Below are 24257 nucleotides of genomic sequence, written 5' to 3'. Positions count from 1 at the left end.
AGAGTTGACTTTCCCTCACAGAGAAATTTTTCTCTTCCTAAAAAATTTTAATCATAGAAAAATTGAAATTGAGAGCCTATTTTGTCTTTAAGTGTTTCCTTGATTAACACAAAATATTTGGCTCTTGGTAGCATTCAACCTGTACTACCCCAAAACGATCCATAAAGGGTGTGAAACAGTTTTATCCTGACCATAACATTTCAGTATAAACGAACTGATAAACATACAAAATTGGTATGAGTTTGTGTTGTTGCCTCGTTTCCTGGTGAGGTTACTGTAGAAGATGACTTGGCTGAGCACCAAAACCATGAGAAATGGTTTTTATCTTATTGACACGCCCACCACTGGAACCCACGGGCAAAGGAACTGAAGGTGTAATTATTCTATTCAACTGTTTGTTACTTTGTGAATGTAGTGTTCCCAGGCATTTCAGAACATGTTCAATATACTGCAACAAAATTAACCAAGATCAAAGTACCACATAAAGGTCTTACAGCTCCTATGTATAGACTAACAATGCTAAGGGCTTCTGGGAAAAAGGTAGCAGCAGGGGGAAAAAAATACCAAAAAAACAAAACTAAGGCAATCACAGAGAAAGGATACAAATTCCTCATGTAAAAGCTTCTCTGATTCTGAACCCCAGTCATCCAAGTGCCTGCACAGGAATGAGGCAGGAATGGCGGTCAGTCACATTCTAGCACAAGTTCTAGCCGCTTACCAGGGACCTCTCAGGACTTTCTGTTAAGCTCAGTATCACCCTGGAGGCCAGGCCCCTTCCCTGCATTCCTCACCCTCATCTTCTATCTACACTTTGGGGGCTTGAGGCTTGACTCCTTGCCTCCATCACTGCCAACGTCCATTCCACTCATGAAACTCTTCTCCCCGTGGCTACACCTTCTACTGTCACTCTTCCTAACACTGCTCTTCCTTGGGCTCCTACATCAGGTCAAGGTCCTCTCAGGAAAGAGCCTATCAAAGATGTGCAGGCAAGGTTCAGAGACCCCACAGGAGACACTGCAGCACAAAGGAGGTAGTAACAACAAGCCTTTAAAAGCCACAACTGGGAGGGACTAGGAAAACACACAGTTTCCGTGGAGGCTGGAGAGGGCCCAAGTGACTGAGGAGTGACAGCCCAGTGGTAGCTAGCTCTAGACAGTCACCATCATCACCACTGAAAAGCAGAGGGAGCACAGTAGACAAATATTGCTGACTTCTCTCTCCTGGCCTTCCATCGACTGAACCGTAACCAAAGTCCCCAGTGATGAACACCCAGAGGAAGCCTCCAAGGTACAAAGAAAAACAAAAAGGGGTAGAGAGTATATGGGATGGACAAACAGAACAATCAGTGCAGGTGCCATAAACTCTTTATGTTTCAAATATTTGCCACTTCTTTTTTAACTACCAGTCACTCTGTAGAAAACAAAAAGGGGTAGTTTCCAATATTATTAATGAAATAAAAGTCTCATTGTCATGGTCCTCCACTTTGATTTGGCTTTCCATCATGGAAGTGGCAAACAGGAAACCCAGGCAGACTCCTGGCCTCAGTTAACTTTCTGATGAGGAAGGTCACCAAACTCTTGGCAGCCCTTGAGACCAGGGCTACTAAGTGTGGCCCATGGACCAGCAGCATCACCTGGAACCTGATGGAAATGCAGATTCTTGGGCCCTACCCATGCTAGAGACTTTGGTTAAACGTCTGAAGTGTGGAGCTCCTGGAATCTGTGTTTTCACAAACAGTCCAGGGATCCTCAAGTATGCTAAAATTTGAGAGGTCTTCCTTAGCTTTAGAGACTAAAGATAGGGACTGTAAAGAGTCCACAGATAATCTTACACAGACCCTTGGGCCAACCAGGAGTTCAGGCTACGGAGCCTCCCACTCTTTTAACTTCCTCACTATGATCTTCAGTAAGACAGCAATGTCTGAGCCTCAGTTTTTTCAGTCAATTGCTATTCATAAACAGTAAGAGCTCTTTCAGCTTTTCAAAGAGATTGACCTTGGACTCCCTCAGATCTGTCATTTTAGACAATGACGGTGATGATGATGATGAGGATGGCAATGACAACAGTGGCAGCTCACACTAGGTTTCTCTGCATAACTACCTCTGTCTTAACAGCCTTCACATATTAATTTACTTAGTTTCACCATCCTATCTTTGCTTCACAGATGTTGAGGGTATAGCATATAAAAAAAACTCAGTAAGATACTTTTGAATCCATATAAGAAAGGAATACTTTATTCCAGAGTTATGAAAACAGTAAAATAAGAATGCATGTGAAAGCACTTTATAAATGTAAATCATTATATAAGAGACAGCAGAGTGAACAGCCAACCACTAATGAACTGAATTTGCTTTTTTTTTTAAACTCAAAGTTCATGAGATATTCAAGATCGATTAGAACAGGATTAGATTTGTTTTTTGTTTGTTTGTTTTTTAAGAAGTTATATGCCAAGAATAATAGGAAATCTGAATGTTTCAATGGGTGCTATTTTGAAGATCTGTGATAAAATTTAAAACAGCAGAGGAGAACAAATATTGCTAATTTGCTAATTTGAGGCAAAGAAACAGCTTTCAGTGGTGACAAGAAAAAGCAACAAACCTCTTATCTGAAAGAAGATAGAACTTCCTGGTAAGAGCTCTTCAGACACAAAGGGTTGGCTATCTCAAGTTCTCTTCTGATATCTCTCAGAGAATTCTGTTTATGGCCAAACAATTCAATCTTCTAGAAATAGATTTATAGGTATGTTCTTTTTACTCTTTTCATATAACAGATTCTTGATTTAATTAGATTCTTCCTGTATCTTCCAGTGCTCTTTCTACTAATACATTATCTTCCCCCTCCCCAACTCAAGAAATACGGTGAATACTAATGATCCATCTTTCCATCTGTCTAAGATATGCCCCAAAGTGTCCTAGGGTTCAACTAGCATCTCAGTGGAGAAAGACCACTTCTCTGACCTTGGTCAGACAAGAATCAAGAAATGAAAACTGGTCTCCTATCGATATACTGTGGATTCTCGTGATGGAGCAATGGTATTCCACTTTAGCCACAGAAAATCAGCAAGGTTATTTGACTTATTCCAGGTCATACAGCTGTTAAGTGACAAACATATAGAAAACTGTTTACTATGTCACAATCAAATTCTATTTTAGTAGATTGAAAGAGGCATAATACTTGCCCCAGTTTAGAAAAGGTATCATCACACATCTTCCCTTCTTTTTTTTTTTCCCTACCAAAGAAGAATTTCATACCTATATATAAATTCACAGCACAAAACGATGGAGTGAACCATTTGTCGTGTTTGTTCATTATAGTCAACATTTAGAGTGTTAGACCAAACAGAAGTGATAAGCTGTTCACTTCCCACAACAGTAACAGGAGAGAGTAAAACAAATTTACAGTCAGCGCCAAAGTTGTAAGCATTAGGCCATCACAAGTATCTGCATGTACACCTCAGAGCAGCTGCAGGTAAATGATCTGACAAGGTCAAATTCAACTGAACAACAAAACCACCAATGGGGCTGGAGTTTAAGTTGCTAGACCAGTTAGGAAAAAAAATATGGGAAGACAACCAGCTAGACTGCAGAAGCCCTGGTTTTCAGAACTCTTTAATTTTAATAACGACTTTTTTCCTAGGCTAATACAAATAATGCAAAATGAAAAGCATTTTATAAGGGAGAAGCCAATGCCTCATGAAAAAAGCAGACAAAATTTTAAAAGTTTAACTGAGTCACAGAAGGTAAGCTCTGCCAACTCACCACACAAAGTGGTGACTCAAAGACAAGTCTAAATCTATTATCATTTCAATATATTCACAGTACTTAGTTTAAAAAAATAAATTTATATAAGAAGTTTAACTTAAAATTTTAATTTAAAAAAACCTGTGAAACCAATAAATTATATAACAAATTGTGTAATAATAAATGATGAAGTTATATAATATACATTACATGCAATAAATTATAAAGTAGAAATATCATTTAAATTATAAATTAAATTTAAATATAATTTTTAAATGAATTATAAATGATATATAATCATATATAATATAAATTTATGTTTCTATATTATGCATAAGAAGTTATATATAAACACAGAAATACCAAAAATATAAAGTTTCACTTAAAAGAATTTCAGTTTCTTTAATCTTCAACATTGCTCTGAGGCTATTTATGCTTTTTGTAGGAAAATACTAAGTTTATTCTCCTCTGACATTTATATTATTACCCAAGCAATATCAGTGTTCATATAAATCATTAATATAATCTTAACCCACATTTTTCACACTTCTTCAATAGACATGGTTGTGCTTATATGCATCATTTTAAAGCTGTGATTTACTCTGAGACGTCTACAAATAAACTATGCAGCTACATTTAAAAACTAGAACATGACTTACTATAGTTTCCTTTATTCTAAGATACCCAAATTTTAACACATTCCATCAATTTAAGAACAGCTTCACGGGGGTAAATGTATCCTATTAAATGTTCACATGGACTTTAATATATATCCCTATTCCAAAAGGGTTGAAATAAAAAAAGAGAGACTGTAATTTAAAAAAATACATTATTTAGAGAGAGGATACAGCAGAAGAGGTAGACCTCATAATATGGAGACTGTTTTCCTGGGTTCCATTCTGGGCTCCTCCACTTCCTGGGTGACCTGAGGCATCTTTCTTAGCCTCTCTGCATCTCATTTTGGGGGACACTAAAATCTGTACCTCTGTACCTCTCTGTTCCCCTCTTTGGGGAAAAAAGAAGACAATGAGGGTGACTGCCGCCCAAGGTTGTTAGGGGTACTCCAAACAACCTCAACACCACAAGTGTGATATAAGGATTTCTTAAACAAAAACAGTTATCACCAACACCACCAGTGCCCTTATTATAGTCAGAGGCAGATGATTTCTAATTCAACACACTGGTAAAACACGTTAATTCAAGGAACTATCTACTGACGATGGAATGAGTGCTTAATACTATGCTAGATGTTTAGAAGTAAAGGTCAAAAGTAAAACATAGAACCATGGTGGTACTCTCTAGAGACAGAGTAGAGAAAAGCTTTTAAATCAGAGGGTCTGTGATGACCAGGTGTCAGGACAGCTTCAAGCCCTCTGAAAAAAGACGCAAAAAATATATTAACACGTGCATTTTTCTGGGGTGCTATCTTTTAATTCTCAAAAAGGCCTGGTATTAAATAAATAAAAGTTAAGAACCATCTGCCTCAGGTAGTAATGCCACATTGAAAGGTAAACATACCAAAGTTTAATTTTATTAATATATTTGTATATTCTCGATGCTTTTTATTCAATTGTAAATGGATTCAGTTACTTTGACAGATATCCATACTTCTTGCTTCCTGAAGTTTCTTAAACAGCAAACAAGATGCCGTAAGGAACCCAAATCCTGGGTTAGAGGAAACTCCTCCTTTTTTAGCTCATCTTCTAGACACGCCAGAAAAGAAACCTGCTTGCTTTATAAATTTCCAAGTGCATTTGTACAGGGAAGCTAGTCGGCTTCCAAACCTCCTGAGAAAACAATGGCTTTCAGGATGAGTCAAGCGGAGCCTTCCTTCCGGTACAATGGCTGCTATTGCTGGAAGATGAGGGACAGCTGCTGCCCAAGCCATTGTCAACCTTGTGAGTAATTAAAGACTGATCCTGGAAGTCATTACTGAAGACACCGGAAAGAAAATGAACTATGTTTTGCACTTACTTGAAATGTCTTGTACATTCACTCTTTCAATATACCACAGGCTATGAATATGTCAAAGTCTCAGATATCACAGTATTGAGGAAAGGCCATAGATTTTGGAATCAGGCAGTCCTGAGTTCCAGTCTGCTTCTACTACTTTCTATCTGGGTGACCATGGGAAAGTTTCTTAACCTCTCTAGACCCTAGTTTCCTCAGAGGTGAAATTATGTCCAGTCTTTAGGGGACTATTGACGTGCTAATCCGACAAAAAAAATGCCAGTATCCACAGTGGTGTCTGCAGACCATCCCTTTCCCACATCCATTTATGAATTATTTATCACAATAATAATTGACTACAAAAAATTGTCATTGATTTTAACTATTTTGCCTTCACAAGCAATTTTCTAACTTCTCACGGAACTACTTCTAGATCACACACCATTACTGGGATTATCAGTATTCCTAACAAAGGTTGTTATGCAACATCGAGGCAAACAAAAATCACAAGTACTCCAAGTCATCACCAGTGACTTATCTCCCACCTCTCCAACTATTTTCAGCTATGCAAGCTGCCAATTGCTCCCAAGTCAATTTAAGAAACAGTGCAAATGTGAAACTGAGAATATTTTGTTATGGTACCAGTATTTATATAACATCTAAGATAGTCACTGTATGTTAGGATATTATGTTAGGATATTATGGAACCTGACATTGCATATAAACGCAAAGTTTTTTTGTTACTAGATTCCTATAAATAGGTCTATAAATGTATATTTGCCTAGAATAAGCACCCAGCTGGGGAAGGAAAAATTTAAGCTCCAATGTACCCCAAAGTCTCTATACACTGTCTCTCTTCTCAGAAAAACTTGCCCCATGATGTATATCATTCTAAAGGAAGAATGGAGGCTTGGAGAACTCCAAGAATAACTCACCAAAAAAAAAAAAAAAAAAAAAAAAAAAGAATAACTCAAGCAAGGTTGGAAACCCAGTTTCTGAAGTCATAGTGCATGCTCTTTTCCTTGGATCTAATTGTGCAAACAAAGCCTACACCAGGGGTCAGAGGAGAGAGAAAGAAAGTAAATATGGCATTAACTTGCCATTGAGGTCTTTTACTAGAATTTATGTGAAATTAAAGTAGAATAAATGAATCTATAATTTCTTTTCTCTCTTGTCAAATATTTTTCGAGGTAGCACTTATGGAGTTTTACTTTATCTGTAGCCATGGTTAACAAAGGATTATCATACCAAGGTTTAAGCTGGTACAAAGTCAATGTTTCTCAAGTAAGATCAACACGTGTCCCTCATATTTGATCTGACTCATCTTCCACGGAAGGTGCATGCCTCCCCTCATGGCCCTATCTCTGACAGGCTACCGTAAGCAGGTAAGAAAAAAGTAAGCAAGCGAATCCACAGACTTTTTGTATTGGCCTTGATTGAGGTGGGCCTGGGTTGTTTTTGCTTATGACACCAAGAATGCTACTTTGGGGCTCCTGAGTGGCTCAGTGGGTTAAAGCCTCTGCCTTCGGCTCTGGTCGTGATCCCAGGGTCCTGAGATCGAGCCCCACATCGGGCTCTGTGCTCTGCAGGGAGCCTGCTTCCACCTCTCTCTCTCTGCCTGCCTCTCTGCTTACTTGTGATCTCAGTCAAATAAATAAATAAAATCTTTAAAAAAAAAAAAAAAGAATGCTATTTTTAATTTTAGTCAATATTAGTTACTATTCACCCATAACCATGATATTTTCCCCTTCTCCCTGCCTCGCACCCAGTAGGTCTACCACAAGCCTCGGAGTACTCAAATGAAAGAAAGATTAGTGTCTGGCATTATCGACAGCATTCACTAACCACTCTCACAGTGGTAAGGTAATAGAATGCTCTTAGGTACTATAAGGCTAATTAGTTTAGACTAAAATAGACCCCCTGTCCTCAGTGCATTTGAAGAAAACCAGAGAGTCAATTCAGAGCAGGGACTACGGAACCAGACTGGCTAGATTCAAACCCCCCTCCGCCTCTGGGTTCTTGGGCAAGTTCCATCTCTGTTACAGTTTCCTCATCTGCAGAACGCAAGTAATAGCATTTAATTCCCAGGCTTGTTGTGAGGGCTAAATGAAGTCTGTAGCAGAACACGCGTGGCACACAAGGATTAATTATTGTAAAATCTAAATCTTAAGTGCTATGAGCTGTTAGCCACTGATTTGAATTTAAATACAAAGAATGAATTAAAATTACATGCTTTGCCTGTGAAATATGTTTACAAAATAACTATAAATTGGGCATACTGGTACAACTTGAAGCAGTATGTATTTCCCAATCAATAAGGTCTTAGTTCCAGCAGGGGAGGGTGTTAACTCACCCCTAAAACACTCCAGCTTGGAAAAAGGAAACAGGCTACCTTGTTCATTTTTGAGAGGGAATCATGCGGGTAGAGACTACAAATGAAAAAGAGAGAACCTCATGCAGAGAGCCACTAGCTGTTCTTCCAATTTCTTAAGTTGGAAGGGCACCTGCCATGCCTCAGGGACCCTGCCTGAGCGAGAAGAAATCAGGGGAGAGGAGACTAATCCAAAAGCGGACTGTCACCGTTTGGTGAACAATTTGGCGCAACTGCTGAATCATTCTGTCTGCTGTAAATAAAACAGATTTTGAAGAGAAGAAGAAACTGGTAGAACACTGCAGAAAAGATCACAGCCGCCAAAGCCCAAAATAAGTTAGTCCCAGCAATTTGACAGTATATATAGAAAGAGGGAATGGTAGTTACCAGCTATTTTATTAGAGGGAGAATATGACAGTCTTAGAAGCAGCTGATGAGACGAATTTAAGAAGAAATAAAAAACTTAAGATGGAAGGCCTAAGACCAAGGTAAGAAGTAACGTAACCACCAAGAGAGGCAAAGGTTGGAGTAAAATGAACAGTTTTTAGTAAAAAGAATTAGTGCTCTTTGGGGGAAATGGCTGATTTCATTCAGGTCTGGAGCAGGAAATGGACAAGGTAAGCTTAAAGTATCTTGTGCCAGAAAGCAAGGAAGGTATCAGAGACTACTGGGGTCTTGTAAAAAGTATAGAGTTGATAAGGACAACTTGTGGGTCCAAAAGAATATTGACTGCAATGGATTGAAACACAATTTGAGATCCACAAATTCTTATAATACTTAAAAAAAGAAAACTCACTGATTATCATGGGAGACTGTTAGAGTACCAAATCATTCCTCAGAAAATTGATAAAAGGAAAAAAATTAGGCCCTTCCTTGTTTTTCCTACACAATCTGAATTTCAAGAGACCCAAATAGTTCATGAGGGTAAGTCCTTTACAGATAGAATACCCAAATAATAAGTGCAAGAGAAATGATAGATTTCGATCATCACCATTTTGCAATCCCTAATGAAATGGATCTAGGCTACAACCATCTATGGATGTTACAGTCATTAGGTGAAAGGTAGAAAGGTAAGAACCCACTAATCAATCCTAACATCTCAAAAAGAGACACAGGCAGACATCACATGTCTTGTGGTTGTGATACAACAGATTTTAACAGCACCACCTACAAAGTATGCTTGCCTCTGAACCTAAACCTAATCAGGCCTCAATTCTAACTGCTGTATTATAGGAGACATGGGAATGGAGAAACAAGCTAAATGACACAAGTGAGAAATTAGCCCAGAAATTGGACCATTCTACCAGACAAATGACCTGTACACTCTTTCTCCATCAAATCAATGGCATGAAAAAAGTAGGCAAGGAGGACTATTATAAAATAATATAGATTTAAAAACCTAACAACCAAGGGCGCCTGGGTAGCTAAGTCAGTTGGGTGGCTCAGTCAGTTAAGTGGCTGCCTTGGGCTCAGGTCATGATCCCAGGGTCCTGGGACCAAGTCCCACATCAGGCTCCCTGCTCAGCAGAGAGCCTGCTTCTCCCTCTCCCTCTGCCTGCTCCTCTGCCTACTTGTGCTCTCTATCTCTCTGTCAAATAAATAAATAAAATCTTTTTTAAAAAGTATTAATATTAAAAAACAAAAAACAAAAAAAACCCTAACAACCAAATACAATGTATGGACCTTGTTTCATTCCTGATTCTGACAAATCATAAGTAAAAAGAGATCTTTGAGAATATATGAATATGGGAATCATATTAAGAAGTCATTGTTAAGGGACACCTGGGTGGCTCAGTCGATTAAGCATCTTCCTTTGGCTCAGGTCATGATCCAGCGGTCCTGGGATTGCGCCCCATGTCTGAGGTTCCCTGCTCAGCAGGGAGTCTGTTTCCCCCTCTCCCTCTGTCCTGCCCCTGCTCATTTTGTCTCCCTCTCTCAAATAAATAATTGTTACTATTTTTAGGCATGAAAAACATATAGAAGTCATTGGGTTTGGTTTTTGGTTTTGTTTTCAAAGAAAAAAGTCCTTATCAGAGATGTAAACAAACACCTTTATGAGTGAGATAATAGGATATTTAGGATTTTGCCTTAAAATATACCAGCCCCCACAAAAAAAAAAAAAGTGGGGAAGAGAAATAATGAAACAAGACTGGCAAAATGTTAGTAAGTGTTGAAGGCTAAGTGTTTATCACACTATTTCTCATAATCTCCACAACACAGCTTTTATTAAAGAATGACTAAAGGGTTTTGGTGGAAATTCAAGCTGTGCCCTATCTTACCACTCTTTTAGGAGGTAGCTAGGGTACTCCCACCAAGTGAAACGTGGTCATTCTCCACTTAGCCCAAAGAGTGCAGTCTTAATCAGTTTGCATTTTGAATTCAGTATGATTGGAAGTGACTACACCAAGGCACACAGGAGTTCTGCAGTATTAACCAAATGTCAGCTTAATTTTTCCCAGTAATAGACAGCCTACAAGGCACCTGGGTTGGGCAACACAACCTACAAAGAGCTTACTTGATGACAGTAGATGTCTGATTGTCCAGATTTGTGAGAGCCCAAGGCAGCATGGACAAGTGCCACATGTATTCCTAAATTAAATCTTGGTCAATACAGAAATTGCAAACCTTCTTACCAACTTGTGTAATACCTAGAGCTGCCTTTTTTTTTTTTTCTTTTTAACCAGTGGTAATAAATTTGTGTTTATTTGTTCCCATAATCACTCAGCTATAATCTGGAGGTGCAGGCCATATAATATAAAACTAAAAGTCCACAGAGGGATCTAAGCCATGATTGTTTGCACAAGCACCACTGGTCTAATTAAAGGGCTAACCAGGTAACCCCAGATGCTCACAGGTCACCAGCTAGTTTGGTACACACTTCACCTATTTTTCTCTTTCCTATGTAACCCTTCTGTTATGGACTAAATGTCTGCATTCCTTCAAAATTCATAATTTGCAGCTCTACCCTCTACTGTGGTGGTATTTGGAGAGGGAGCCTTTGGGAGGTACTCAGAGGTAGACTTGGTCATGAGGCTGGGGCCTCCATGATGGAATTAGTGGAGTTACAAGAAAAGGAAGAGAGGGAGATCTCTCTTTCCATCCATGTGCATTGAGGAATGGCCATGTGAGGGTATAGTGAGAAGGCAAGCCAGGAAGAGAGCTCTCATCAGAAACTAAGTCTGCGGCACATTGATCTTGGACTGTCAAGCCTCCAGAAGTGTGAGAAAATAAATTTCTATTGTTTAAGCCACCCAGTGTATGGCATTCTGTTACAGCATCCTGAGCAGACTAATACGGGTACATATTCCACCTGTTGTTGTTATTTTTTAATTTCTTTCAAACGCTTCCTATCTCTGTTAAGGAAGGGTCCAAAATCACAAAGGTGGTTCCAAAGCCAAAGGAAGGGGAAATAGTTGAAAAGTATGGGTTTCCAACATTGGAAAATTTGACAGTCTTTCCCCCAATAAAAAAAATTGGCCGTGTACTTACAAAATGTATTTGGAATGTCCCAAAGGAATACAGTATTAGGATCAAAGAAGGGTTAATGAAGTATGTATTATTTGAAGTAACCACATTCAGAATAATTAAGAAGAGCAAATTTGTACATTGGCAAGGCACACATCATCATCCCAGGCAGCAAGAAACACAAGCCTTTATGCAGATGAACACACAGATCTATTTATACAGAAACCTTCAGCAATTCCCGTCACAGATTGCCTGGCTGCCCTCATGTCTTCAGTATTCTGTGCCATGAAAAAGTAACTGTCAAGGATAATAGGAACTCGATTTGACCTACTTTTCCCCAGATTCTTGCAAAGTCTACAACTCTGGTTCTTGTGTTTATTTAGCTATCACATCTTTGGGACACATCTCACTTTCTTTGCAGACAATCTGTATGCCGCACGTTAAGGTCACTTGTGGGCAATTCCTTTACTCCGCTGGTCATGGACTTTAAGAAGTTCTACATCCAGCTAATCCTTGGAATATCCTTCTGAGGCAGATCATGCCCAGTCATCCCTACATTGGAAGGAAGAGGAGAAACACAACCTGGGAAGGCTGAAGACCTATACCAATTCATACCCTTCTTGCCCAAGGAAGCCACACCAAACAAATGTTTTTCCCCAACACTCACGTTTCTACAAGCCTATCTTTGTAAGGGCCACAGGTCCTCCAGTAAGGTCTTCTTTTAAAGCAAGCAACCAAGACTTCAATTTATTACAGCCCCCTCCCCCAAAGCCCATTTTGTTGCAGCTTCTCAGCAAAGCCTGCTTAATGGTGACAAATTCTAAAGAACTTTGTAGAATCTACCAAAGTTTGCCCCAAAGCCCTGGTGGGCAGGGAAATCCAAGGGTCTGGCCCTTGGCCTGAGGTCCCAGAGCAGTCTCCTGCGCGGCCTGTGAAAGGTCCCAGGAGAAAATCAGCAGCCATCCCGCTTCACAAACAAAACATGTCCGACCTGCTCAGGCCATTAAATGCACTTAGAGGCACAACAGGGACACTCCCTCACCAGGAAATCATATCTGAACACACCATCAGGAAGTCAATATTTAAGATTTGGCGGGGTGGAGGGTGTGCACCCTCCCGCTCAAGGGGGCGTCACCAAGTACCAAGTGCTGGAGACTCCAGAACCCAGGAGCTAGAAGCTCGCCCGGGGAACTTCCAACTCCTGTGTCTCCACTTCGTCAGTGGCGGTGGTGGCAGCGGCGGTCAGAACCAGACCCGACGCCCGAAGCTTGCCACGGGGCGTTCCAAACAAGCTCACGCGTCTCACACCTCCTGAAAACTGGGCTCCCGTTTGTGGGGCCTGAGGCTTGCTGCCGAGACAGGGCTGGCCGACAGTTAGGTCCGGGACACCTGCAGCTTCCCCTCTGGGGAGAGGCAAACGGCCCTCCTTCCGGGGATGCCCACGGTCCGCCGCTCCAAATCCAGGTGCCCCGGGTTAAGTCAGGGGCATCTGGGGGAAGGGGAAACCATTGCTCACCAGTGGGGGCACCCCCCTGGACCCCGCCTTCCCGGGACCCCGCACGAGGGCGCCCCTTCCGCCACCTCCCCAACTTCCAGGTACCCCCTCTGCGGCCCAGGAGGGTGGGCGCAGGCTCCACGTGCGCGCCGCCCGTGCCCACTCGGGCCGGACCGGTCCGGGCCACTCACCCGGGCCCCGGCGGCGCTCCGCTTCCTCCGCAGCGTGAGCCCGCTCCGCAGCAGCGCCGGCAGGTCCCTCAGCCGCGGCCGTGGCGGCGCCAGCGGCTGTTCGCGCTCCTGCTCCCGGGCACTGGGGCTGCGGCGCAGGGCGCCGTCCGCTGCCGCCACGGCCGCCGCCGCGGCCAGGGCCGGGCTCTCGCACGGCGGCTGCATCTTCACGGAGCCCACGGCCATCCTCATGCCCTGACGGCGGCTGCGGCGCCGGCAGCTCGTCTCCCCCGCGCTCGCCTCCGCGCGCCGTCCGCGCCTTCGCCAGGCAGCGAGAGGGCGCGACTGCGGCTCGGGCGCGGGGCGCGCTGCCAGCCGCTGCCCATTGGCGCGCGCCGCGGCCCCCGGCAGGCTCGGCCCCGCGCACCTCCCCCTCTCCGCCCAGGTGCGCCGGGCCCCGCCCCGCCCCGCCCCGCCCCCTCCGGTGGCTCACCTCCGCCCGCGGCCGGGCCCCCCTCAGCCACTCCCGGAACCCAAGAGGAAGAGGGTGGGACACCTTGGGCACCCGCTCATCCACAGGTGCGGGATTCCCAGAATCCTCCACCAACCCACTCTACTGCCCATCCCACCCCCACCCCCAATTTCCTTGAGGCTGAAGAGTCTCCTTCACCACCTTTTACCTAATAGCCTGGGTTGACTTGGACTTCCACCGTGTGAACTGGGAAGTCTGGGGCACTCCTCCCTCTTCCAGTCCCTCCTTGCTTTATGCACAATCCAGACCCAAACCATAATCGCTATTCCTCAAAAACGGTTTTTGTCCAAGAACTTCAGAATAGGCTCCATAGTCTGGTACAGGTCAAACACCGTTGAGATAGACTTGCCTCTACTTTGGCACGTTCATCGCTAAAGAATAAGGGGAGAAAACTTTGGTTGGCTATGATAGGCGTTTGGCAAAGAGATCCAAGTCTGGTGACCTGAAGGTGAATCTCAGTTAACATGTTGGAACCTGACCTTCCCTGAAAGCCTGATGCATGTGATGAATGTGCTTGGTAAACTGCATAGGCCTACCGTGGTGTGAATCATTGTTTACAGCGCTCCAGGAGCTAGGAATAGTGGAGCATCCGGAGTGAAACTATTCCAGCAGGGCCTTACAATCCAGACAACCCCGAATCGTCACATTCCCCCCCCCAGTCTGTCTTCAACAAGAGCCAGCTAGGGCTTTTACTCCTTACCAGTAGGACACTGGGGCCCCATCTTTGCCCAAGACTTGTTAAAATTGAGTAAGTTTATTCCTGTTTAAAAAAGAAAAAGGAAAAAGAATTGACAAGAAAGGATTACAGGTAAGAGCTCTCAGTTGGTTTAACTACTGTGCCCTCAGCCCCTCTCGTTATAGATGCTTGGCCATAATATGGGGAAATAGACCACATTAGGAAAAAAAAAAAAAGAAGAACGACCTGTGATCTCTGCCCTCAAAGAACTTAAGACTTTTTTTTTTGCCTAGGAGTAGAAAAACAGATATTGCCTTGTACTCTTAGTAATTGCCAAGTGAGTATGGATAATGAACATTCCAGGCCATAGAAGTGAGAAATGTTTCTGGCCTGGGATGGGCAAAAAACAAAAGTCAACAAAGAGAGTTTGAGTTGTGCTGTAAGGTCAAGAGTAGAAGATTGAATCATGCAGAAACAAAGGTGAGGATCCTTTAGGTAAGGAAAAACATGAGAAAAACACCAAGGTGTTAAAACACTGAACCTATTGGGCACCGACTACATCATACTGCTGAGAGAAAAAGACAGCACAATGGAAAAGCAGGGAAAAAATACCAGAATGGATGCTGGTCAGACATTGCAGAAGGCCTTAAATCCTGTCACCTTCAGGTGTGTGTATTTACTGGAAAGAGCTCTGTAGTGAATTCCATAGCCCATTCCCGTTTCCAAATACCTATCACATATATTTATTCCAGGCTGAAATTCCCCTTGTGTTATCATGGAAGACTACACCAGATTATATAATGCTTAAGGTAATCAGTCATTGTCTGGAGCATCCCGTACTCCAAACTTCCCCCTGAAATACCATCTAGAGGTCCACTAGACATTTAGTCCTGGTCCAGAAGAGGCCCTCCAAAAACACTTTTGGTCAACAGAACTCTGTTACGGCTTGTGCCAGATCACCCCCCGGTAATTTTGAATCACACTATTAGCCTACTCTGCTCCAAAATAGAACACCAGTGTTCTGGCAACCCTGTTTCTCAGTCTTTCCATTCTTCCACATAGCTTCTCAGTGTAAGACCAAGGAGTTGAGACTTCAGCCCGTGGATTGTACGGCACTGATCAAGAGTCTAAAACTCGATATCCCTAAGGGCCTTTGGAAGGCTGGCTTGGGTTACGGTGGTAAAGGTTAATTGCCACACAGCCACAGTAGAACACAGACAATAGGGAATGTAGAAATGTGTAAACAGAAGAGCTATGCCACTGTTTAGCTCAAATCAAGCCATGTCCCAACCCGGGACCTTTGTACTTGCCATGCCCTCTGTCTGGTATACTCTTCCTCTGCAACGCGAAGCAACAGAACTTCCTGCAATGGTGGAAATGGTCTCTATCTGTTTTGTAGCCAGTGGTGACATGTGGCTTCTGAGCACTTGAAATGTAGCTAGTATGTTTGAAAAACTGAATTTTTAATTTTAATTTGATTTTAATTAATATAAATTTAGTTAGCCACAGATGGTTCTAGGCTACCCTATTGGAAAGCAAGGTTCTAAAAATCCATGTTTCCCTTCCTGTATTTTTTTTTAACTAAAATGCCCATTTCAGGGAGGCCTTCCACAACCATGTGATTTTAAATTATAGCCCTTCCCAATCGCGCCTTTTTCTATCTCCTTCTAACCTTCCATAGAGCTTACTGCCATCCAAGATTCCATATATTTTACTTACTCATTTCATCTATTATCTGCTTTTCCACAACAAGAATGCAACTGTTACAGGACCTGATTTTTGTTCCTTTTGTTCAGTATCTAGAACATATTAGTTGAAGAATTTTTCCATATGTGAGAACTCAATTTTTCAAAAAGAGCTTAATCTGGATTTTTACAGAAAACCTCCCAATTTTGCAAAATTGCAAGTTTAAAAAACAAAACAAACAAACAAACAAAAAACATGTAAATCCTATATGTGTCAACATGACCCAAGTCAAACAGCCATTCAGTACCAGAGCCAGTTTTTAGGAGAATGACAATTGTTAAGGCTAAAGTTTATGGAAATACCTATGGTAAGAAAACACAAGTTTTATTGGCTATTTGCAGTGAGGGGAAATTGGAGACTGGGAAGATAATGCCGACATTTAACTAGCTACAAAGAAATGAGGGTCTGAATTAGTGGGGTCAGTGGATACTGGGGGAGGTGAGATGTCAGACATTGCAAAGAAAGATCCTCTGGCCTAATATGTGTTAGGAGGACAAGAAAAGTATTCCAGGTGGTGTTGCCCATTGTGTTTTACAAAGATGACCAACTCTGGACCTTGTATCCCCCAAGACTTTTTCTGCAATATGATCTCTCTACTCCCCCATGACTAGACAGGGTTTCTTCCTACATTCCCTTTATCTTGGGCTAGCCCTGTGACTACTGTAGTCCATGGAATACGGTAGAAATAACAGTGCCTGCTCCAGAAGTAGGCCTTAATCGACCTGGAGTGGTCGCTCTTGGGATGCTCTCACTCAGAGTCCAGAGTCCAGCTTCCTTGCTGTGAGGAGTCAAGCTGCTTAGAGAGACCATGTGGAGGTGCTCTGGCAGCTGAGTTCTCATCCAACAACCAACATCAAGAGCTGGCCATGTGTAAGCCATTTTGGACTCGTAGTCCAACTGAGTCTTCACCTCACCCTTTGCACAAGCCTGACTACAACCATATGTGGGTAAGAAACTGAAGCAAGAAGTACCCAGCTGAGCCTAATGAACCCACCCAACTATGAGAGATTGCTTTAAGTCACTAAGTTTAGAGGTATTTGTTATACAACAGTAGGTGACCAGACACCCAGTTCAGGAAAGTATGAAGAACATACTCCCCTGTGAGTAAAAAGGAAGGAAATTTATAGTCATATTTGTATATGTGAAGAAAGCTGAACTTCTTGCAAGTAGTCAGAACTGGCTACATGGAGAAAGGAAAGAAGGAAGATTTTTCATGTGTAAGTTTTTATGTTTTTGGTTTTTTAAAAACATGTAACTGTATTACCTAGAAAAGATTGTATTTATTTATTTGTCAGAGAGAGAGAGAGAACACAAGCAGAGGGAGTGACAGGCAGAGGGAGAAGCAGCAGGCTCCCCACTGAGTAAGGAATCCCCCCTCCACGTGGGCTCAATCCTAGGACCCTGGGATCCTGACCTGACCTGAAGGCAGATACTTAACTGACTGAGCACCCAGGCATCCCTGAACAATTTTATTTTTTAAGTGTCGCTGGATTTAGAAAAGTCAGGGAGGTGGGAAGAGCTGGTTTTTAGATCTCATTTTTCATGGAAGTTCAACTTGACTAAACTAGAAGGCACCCAAATGAAAATGTGGCCTGTGGGCACAGGGTGAGCAGTAGCTCCAGAGAGAGGATAGGTGCAATGGACAGGCCAGTGCTGGTGCATGAACAAGTGTGGCAGTAAAGGGTAGAACTAAAGGAAGTTGCTCAGAGGACAGAGGAGGAGCAGAGACAGTTTTCCCATTCTCAAGCAGGGCCCTTGGAGAACATGAAGCAGAGGACTTCCCATTTCCAGCTGTATGAAATTTGGGGTAATGACTCTTGTGGCTTTTCCTCCTTTAATTCGTGCAGTCCCATATGATTACCAAGATTACCACAGTATCTACTGGTTGAGCTTTCCCTGTGTTCTTCCACACTGTGTGCACCTGCTTGTCTCCTGATAAACGTACCAAAAAGACAAGCCATGCTAATGAGTCTCCTAACACGAATTGCTATTAGGACTTTGATCAGTCTTCTTGGAATTCATACCTTCCCAGCATCTCATTTTTAAATTTTCCCTCCACTTGAGATATTTTGCATTGCTTACCAGCTCTTAAAAATTAAAAAATTTAAAATAAAATATTTTTTTAAAAATTTAAAAATTAAAAAAAAAAAAACCAAAACCTAAATACAATTGTGTCTCCCTATTGAAGCCTGCCAACACTTTAGTATGTAATGATCAAAATGGACTGAATCTGACCTTCCCAAGACCAAGGTTGAGCCCTGCAATCTCAAAAGGCAGACCTTGCACAGGTAAATGGGTACTGCCCATCCTGCCTCTACTAAGAAGTCCAGACAGAACTGTTGGTTTACTTGACATTAGTGCTATTTTTATGTTTTCTTAGGGAATGAATATGCAATTGGGAGAAATGAAGCAAAATGATGAAACCTGTTTCAAAACTAAAAATATTAAGGCTTACTCACTTTATTTTCGTTTTCAAGAATCACAAATAGAACTACATGCTGTCAGACTGTTCATGACAAACCTGTGTGACGCTGGGCTATTATTTTTGTCACGCAGCACACACAAGTATTCCCCTCGAGGAGGAGACGTTTTTCTTACACAATTTGCATTGGTGTCTCCAGCCAGAGACTGGCTGATAAAGATGCCATGGTAAGTTCATCTTCTGTTCATTATACTCGTAATCTTGAAACAATTCTACTGATGCTTTTTCATACGCTATTTACTATTATCATTGTGGAAATTTCTTCCTTTAAGTCAAGAGTGCAAGTTTGCCACCTTTGGGTATTTAGAAAACTTTTGCCAAAAAAAAAAAAAAAATTCTTTGTGGTCAAATGCTTAAGAAGACAGAGGAAGAAGGCAGTAAGAGAACTAACTTGACCAGCAGACAGCTAGAAAGGCAAGCCAATCTTCTCCCAGCATCCCTGTTCTGCTTGTACAAGTCTACTCGCCCTTAGCAGATCAAACAAAACCTCCTCCCAGAAGCCTTTCCTGCTCTTCCCATTTGGAATTAATTCTTCCTCAACTAGGATTTACCTACAACTATGAATCTACTTTTACCACCTCCCTTACAACAGTCCGTTTGAATATCTGTCATATTTGAATTAAATGTTTACAAAGAAGACCTATGTGAAGTTATAAAGTCCTTGAGGGCAGAAAATATTCATCTTTGCATTCCCCTCTAGTGTCTTTGGCAGTTCGTAGCACATAGTAGATGCTAAGTTAATGAACACATGCATACGTGAATGCCAGTGGATGAATAACAAAAATGAATAAACAAAATCATTATTAGTTAAACACTGCCATCATAAGTAGAAAAAAGTAAGACAATGGTATTAATGGAAGCAGAGGCTCGGAGGTCGCAGGAAAATACATTATTCTAAGGGTGACGGGAGGCTATAAATGGACTCCAGATGGTGGCATGTTCAGATCAGCCGAGAAGGAAGATGATTTTAGCATCAGTATGTGAAGTGCTTCAGAACAGGGAGATGCGAGAAGCTGGGCAGCCAGCAAAGCAGGTTACAGGATTGCAGGCATGAAGTATTAAGACGGTAATCCATAAAATTCGGTTGATGGAAACTTCTGTGTTTTCCTTATACTATTTGCTTGAGTGTATTCTGTGTACAAAGCGTCTGTGCTAATTAACTGAGCCGATGTTTGTAAGGCTGTTTGCACACTGTAAGGCACTGTGAAAAAACACTGCCTTTCTGTGGGGGTTGGGGGGCAGATGAAATGATACCTTGGAGGAAGCAGAGCCTGGAGTGGGATGACAGGAGCAGGAAAGGAAACAGTGTGTGGAAGATCAAGCCCAACTGCAAGACAAAGGCCACTAAGAATGTGTTGCTTCCTATTTGTGAATATTAAGCATCTGTAGTATTGATCCAAGCCAACTACAGAATAAGCCAGGAGAAAATCTACCATAGTGGGTCTGGCAACATTGTATGACTTCAAACTGGCTTTTGAAGACCTTGGAGAGAAGATAGAGATGGGGCTAAAACCCAAGAAGAGCAAGGGCTTCTGCAGGAGCAAGAAAGGTCTCCAAAGTTCTTAAACCCTTAGCCTGAAGACAATGACAGCACTCAAGCGGTGACAAGGTAGCTGTTTTCAAATATTCTGAATAGGTAGAAGAGGAAATGGATTCATTCTACACATAGCTAAGACCAAAGAAGGAAACCACTGAGAAAAAAGTTTCTTCTCATAGTAAAGGCTTTTCTCTCCATTTCAAGTCCTTTTGAACATGGTCCTTATCCTTGCAAAATGGGGAGATGCGACTGAACCTCATGGGATTTCATGTCATCAGACAGATGACTGGACTCAATGACCTGGAATGTTCCTTCCAACCCAAAGATTCAGTGATTTTCCTGGCTGGTGTGCATACAGAAGCAGTTGTAGGATACCGATTCTCAAAGTGTGGTCTGGAGACATCTGGGCACCCTCAAGACCCTTTCAGGGTTTCCACAAAGCTGAACCTATTGTCTTAATAATTCCAAAGTCTTATTTACCCTTTTGTTGTTATTCTATCATGAGTATACATTGGTGTCTTCCAGAGTCTAGAGACATAATGTTGTAACCCACAGAATACAACATTTTCTATTCTAGAAAGCCACACATTGAAGAAATTCACAAAAATATAAACAATGCCACTCTTCTCACAAAACTCTTTTTGCATTGGAAAACAGTTATTTTTCATAAAACCTATCACCTATATTAACATATAATCGGCTTACAACCTGGTCCCTTGGGAAGGAAAGGACAGCTCTGAGACCCTGAAGAGGTGATAATTCATAACTGCTATTAGCCGAGCTGCTGACTACATCTGAACAGGTGCTCTTTGATGTCTATGGGTTTAGAGGTAGGAAAAGCTGTTAGTCATGAAGTTTCTGTTTACGCCTGGTGAAATGTTAAAACCTGCATTGTCAGGGCTGAGAGAACCTGACTCCGTTTTCCAGTTGAATCAAGACCAGCCAGTTTTGGTCACAGTCCACTGGGGTATCTGCATATTTGTTACCCTTGACTCCTCTTTAGCTGTGCAATTCCTAAGGACTGAAGTCACTGCTTGTGAGTATCTGTAAATTCCCCATTACTTGTTGTATTGTTCTCTGCACTGTGGGCATTCCATGGAACTGTAATTTTGTAATTCCAAATTAAAAGTGATAATGTTTCACTTTTCAAATACATAGATTTGAAACATTCTCTTAGATGCCATTCACTATGGTAACAACAAAATTTCATATTTACTCACACAAGACACTCAAAGGATCAATAAGCTTTCATGTTTGGAGAGTTTTCATAGTTTTTCCCAGGCTATATGAACAAGGTGATTTTTTTGGGGTGCCAGCTGGTTAAGTGGCTGTCTTTGGCTCAGGTCATGATCCCAGGGTCCTAGGATCGAGCCCTGCATGGGGGCTCCCTATTCGGTGGGGAGCCTGCTTCTCCCTCTCCCTCTGCCGCTTCTCCTGCTTGTGCTCCCTCTCTGTCTCAAATAAATAAACAAATACATCCTTTTTTTAAAAAAAAGTGATTTTTTTAGATCTCTATGATGTAGACATTAGAAGAAACAAAGAAATGAAGTCAAGAGCCCATGAAATCTTAGGATAAGATTTGGAAGCATGGGGTGTTTGTCTTAATAACTCATTTCTTCTCAGCTTTCTTTATAGTTTCTAATTCAGGAATCCTAGATGAGCACCAGTGTAGTTAGGGGGGTCTCTGTGGCAAGGCTGGCTAGATTCAAATCCTCCCACTGCCGTTATCAGTCCCAAGAAGTTCCACAGGCCCATCTTTGGCCTCAGTTTCCCCCATTTATAAAATGAGGATATTCACAGGACCTGCCTCATTAGATTCATGTGGGGAATAAGAGAGTTAGTTTGTGTCAAGTACTTAGACTGGAGCTGGGACAGTCAGGAGGACAGATGTGTTAGAGATTATCCTTAGTATTCGTTTCCATCAGGGGTCCACAGGCTTTACAATGGCTGGGAACCTCCTGAAATATGAAAAATATCTGTGCACTTTTCTGATGAAAGAAACATAGCCTTCATCAGATTTTCCAAGTAGGTAATCTAATAACGGCATCTCTAAAACCTATGGCATTTGGATTAGAGTCTACCTTCTTAAATGTGAGCGTGTACAGACAGGCCAAAGACAAAGACAGATGTAAGCTCCCCATGTACATTAAAAGTTGTTAACTATGAATTCAATTACAGTCCAAAGGAGTGCTCCTTCTTTTAGTGAACACCTAAGTAGTACAATTTGATGCTCCCCACCCCCACCCCCAAAACACACACACCTGAAAATGAACAAAGGTTAGCACTCCATGCAGGCCCATGTGATATAAACTGTTAGCTGCTGGCACAGAGAATTTGGGGGCAGGGGGTAGCTTGGAGACAATTTGGGGGCGGTGGGTAGCTTGGAGACAATTTGGGGGATGGGGGTAGCTTGGATACAATTTGGAAAAGGGCAAAACAAATGGAAATACATTACGTCTGTTTATGCTTAAATCCTAAAAATACTCTGAAGAAGTGACAATCATCACAGGATCAGATATGAGAGGTAAATGCGACAGGAGAAAATGCCAAGAGAAGGCATTTGCAGGAGGCAACTTTATTTTCTGTTCCGGTTTTGCATTTGTCTTCCTAAGGCAGCACAGATCCTCCATGAGAAGAAAAAGACAGATGGGATGACAGAATTTTGTCGCTGTGTTTTCTGGAGCATTTACTGGAAAATTTACGACTCCTCATAGTTACTGTTAGATATGTATTTAGAATAATTTTCTGCCATGACAACAGGTAATCCTCATAAAATTTCAATCTCCAAGAAGAAGGCAGAGACATTGCTTTCCTAGCTTTTCTGCCTTTCAGCTTGCATATTAATAACCTTGAATAGCTACTTGGTATTCTAAATAATTGAAGCTGCCTTGCTTGAAATCCACTTCATTATTGTTGGTTAAAAATGATGAATCCTTTCTTCTCTCTGGAAAATTTTGACAACTTCCTGAAAAGGATCTTACTGCTTCTTTGGTTCACATTAGATATTTCTGGAAACAGACTAGAGATGATTCTGGTTTTGCCTTAAGAAACATGTCAACACTTGAGGTATTTTCCACGTCCAGGAACCAGATAATCAATAGTTAAAGAATACCAATCCTGCGCTTAGGACTATGCTAGCTACACATGTGGCTGGTAGCATCCATTCCCTTGAGGGACTCAGAAACTAACTGGGAGAGTTCAAACAATCCCATTTGAAACAAGAGGAAACTATTCAATAGTCACCAAGCCTCACTGTGTTCTGCTGTAGAGATGGAAAAGCGAATTGGAAAGGGTTCATGTCTTCGGGAGCAGGGGAATTCTTACTAGGAAATGTGTTGAGGGTAAGCATTTATGTGACTTCCAGAACCTCAAAGGAGGAGGACACAGATGAGAGTTGGCATGGTTAAGACATCAGCTAAGGTACCCTGTGAGGGAGGAAAGGGATTTAGATAGACAAGCCACGGGAAGGAACAAATCAGGGAAATAGGAACGATGAGTGCTGTAGGAAGCACAATGCTAGGAGCTGTCATTTCGCTAAGAATCAATGTGAACAATGCCTTCGGGCATGAAAGTGTCTGACCCGGATGCCCAGACCCATTGGCCCTGAAATGATCATGGCTTCTTCATGGTAAGTGGAAAAAGCAAAGCATGTTGTGTCGTAAAACACGACAGTATGCTGGGATGGGTGGGACAGGCTGAATTACCAAGGGTAGCAGGAGTCAGGCAGAGGACACTGGATGGTGCCTAGCAAGACATAGGGAGCATGACAGGTCTCTGAGCTGGGCAGGGATGTGGTAGAAGCATATTTGGGGATGGTTAACCGAGAAACAGGAGACAGAGTTGCCTGGACTGCGGAGAATTAGGATCAGGGTGGCTAGTTTGGAGGTATCATAGTGACACTGGGTGAGGGGATGACCAACAGTCTAAGCAGGAAGGGGGAGGAAAGGAGGAGCTGGACATATTGAAACAAAACCGAACAAGACGGTGATATGGGGGATGGGAGGTGAGAGAGATTCTCAGGCCAAGAGGACACCTGCTTTGGAGGAGCTGCCAAATGCTGTGGGGGTGCTCAGGGCCCTTCTCGAGAATCAGA

General features: G+C 42.2%; 1 protein-coding gene across 7 annotated transcripts in view; it reads right to left on the bottom strand.

The window, feature by feature from the left end:
- RAPGEF5 (Rap guanine nucleotide exchange factor 5) overlaps nucleotides 1-13731 on the bottom strand; it is a 224008-nt gene extending 210277 nt beyond the window's left edge. The window contains exon 1 of one of the 7 annotated variants that reach the window (XM_082693712.1): nucleotides 13685-13731. Coding sequence is in view for 2 of the 7 variants with exons in the window: in XM_082693707.1 (XP_082549833.1) it covers nucleotides 13213-13443 (231 nt within the window). In the remaining 5 variants the exon portion in view is untranslated. Of the gene's footprint in view, nucleotides 1-12193; nucleotides 13115-13212; nucleotides 13635-13684 lie in introns of those variants that run through there. The other 6 variants (XM_082693707.1, XM_082693706.1, XM_082693709.1 and 3 more) reach the window with 6 other exon arrangements.
- Nucleotides 13732-24257: the final 10526 nt, after the last annotated feature.

The sequence above is a fragment of the Mustela nivalis genome (assembly GCF_964662115.1).
Source record: "Mustela nivalis genome assembly, chromosome: 12".
NCBI lineage: Eukaryota > Metazoa > Chordata > Mammalia > Carnivora > Mustelidae > Mustela > Mustela nivalis.
Note: the sequence above shows the minus strand (reverse complement) of the source record. Positions and strands in the feature narration are given on the sequence as shown.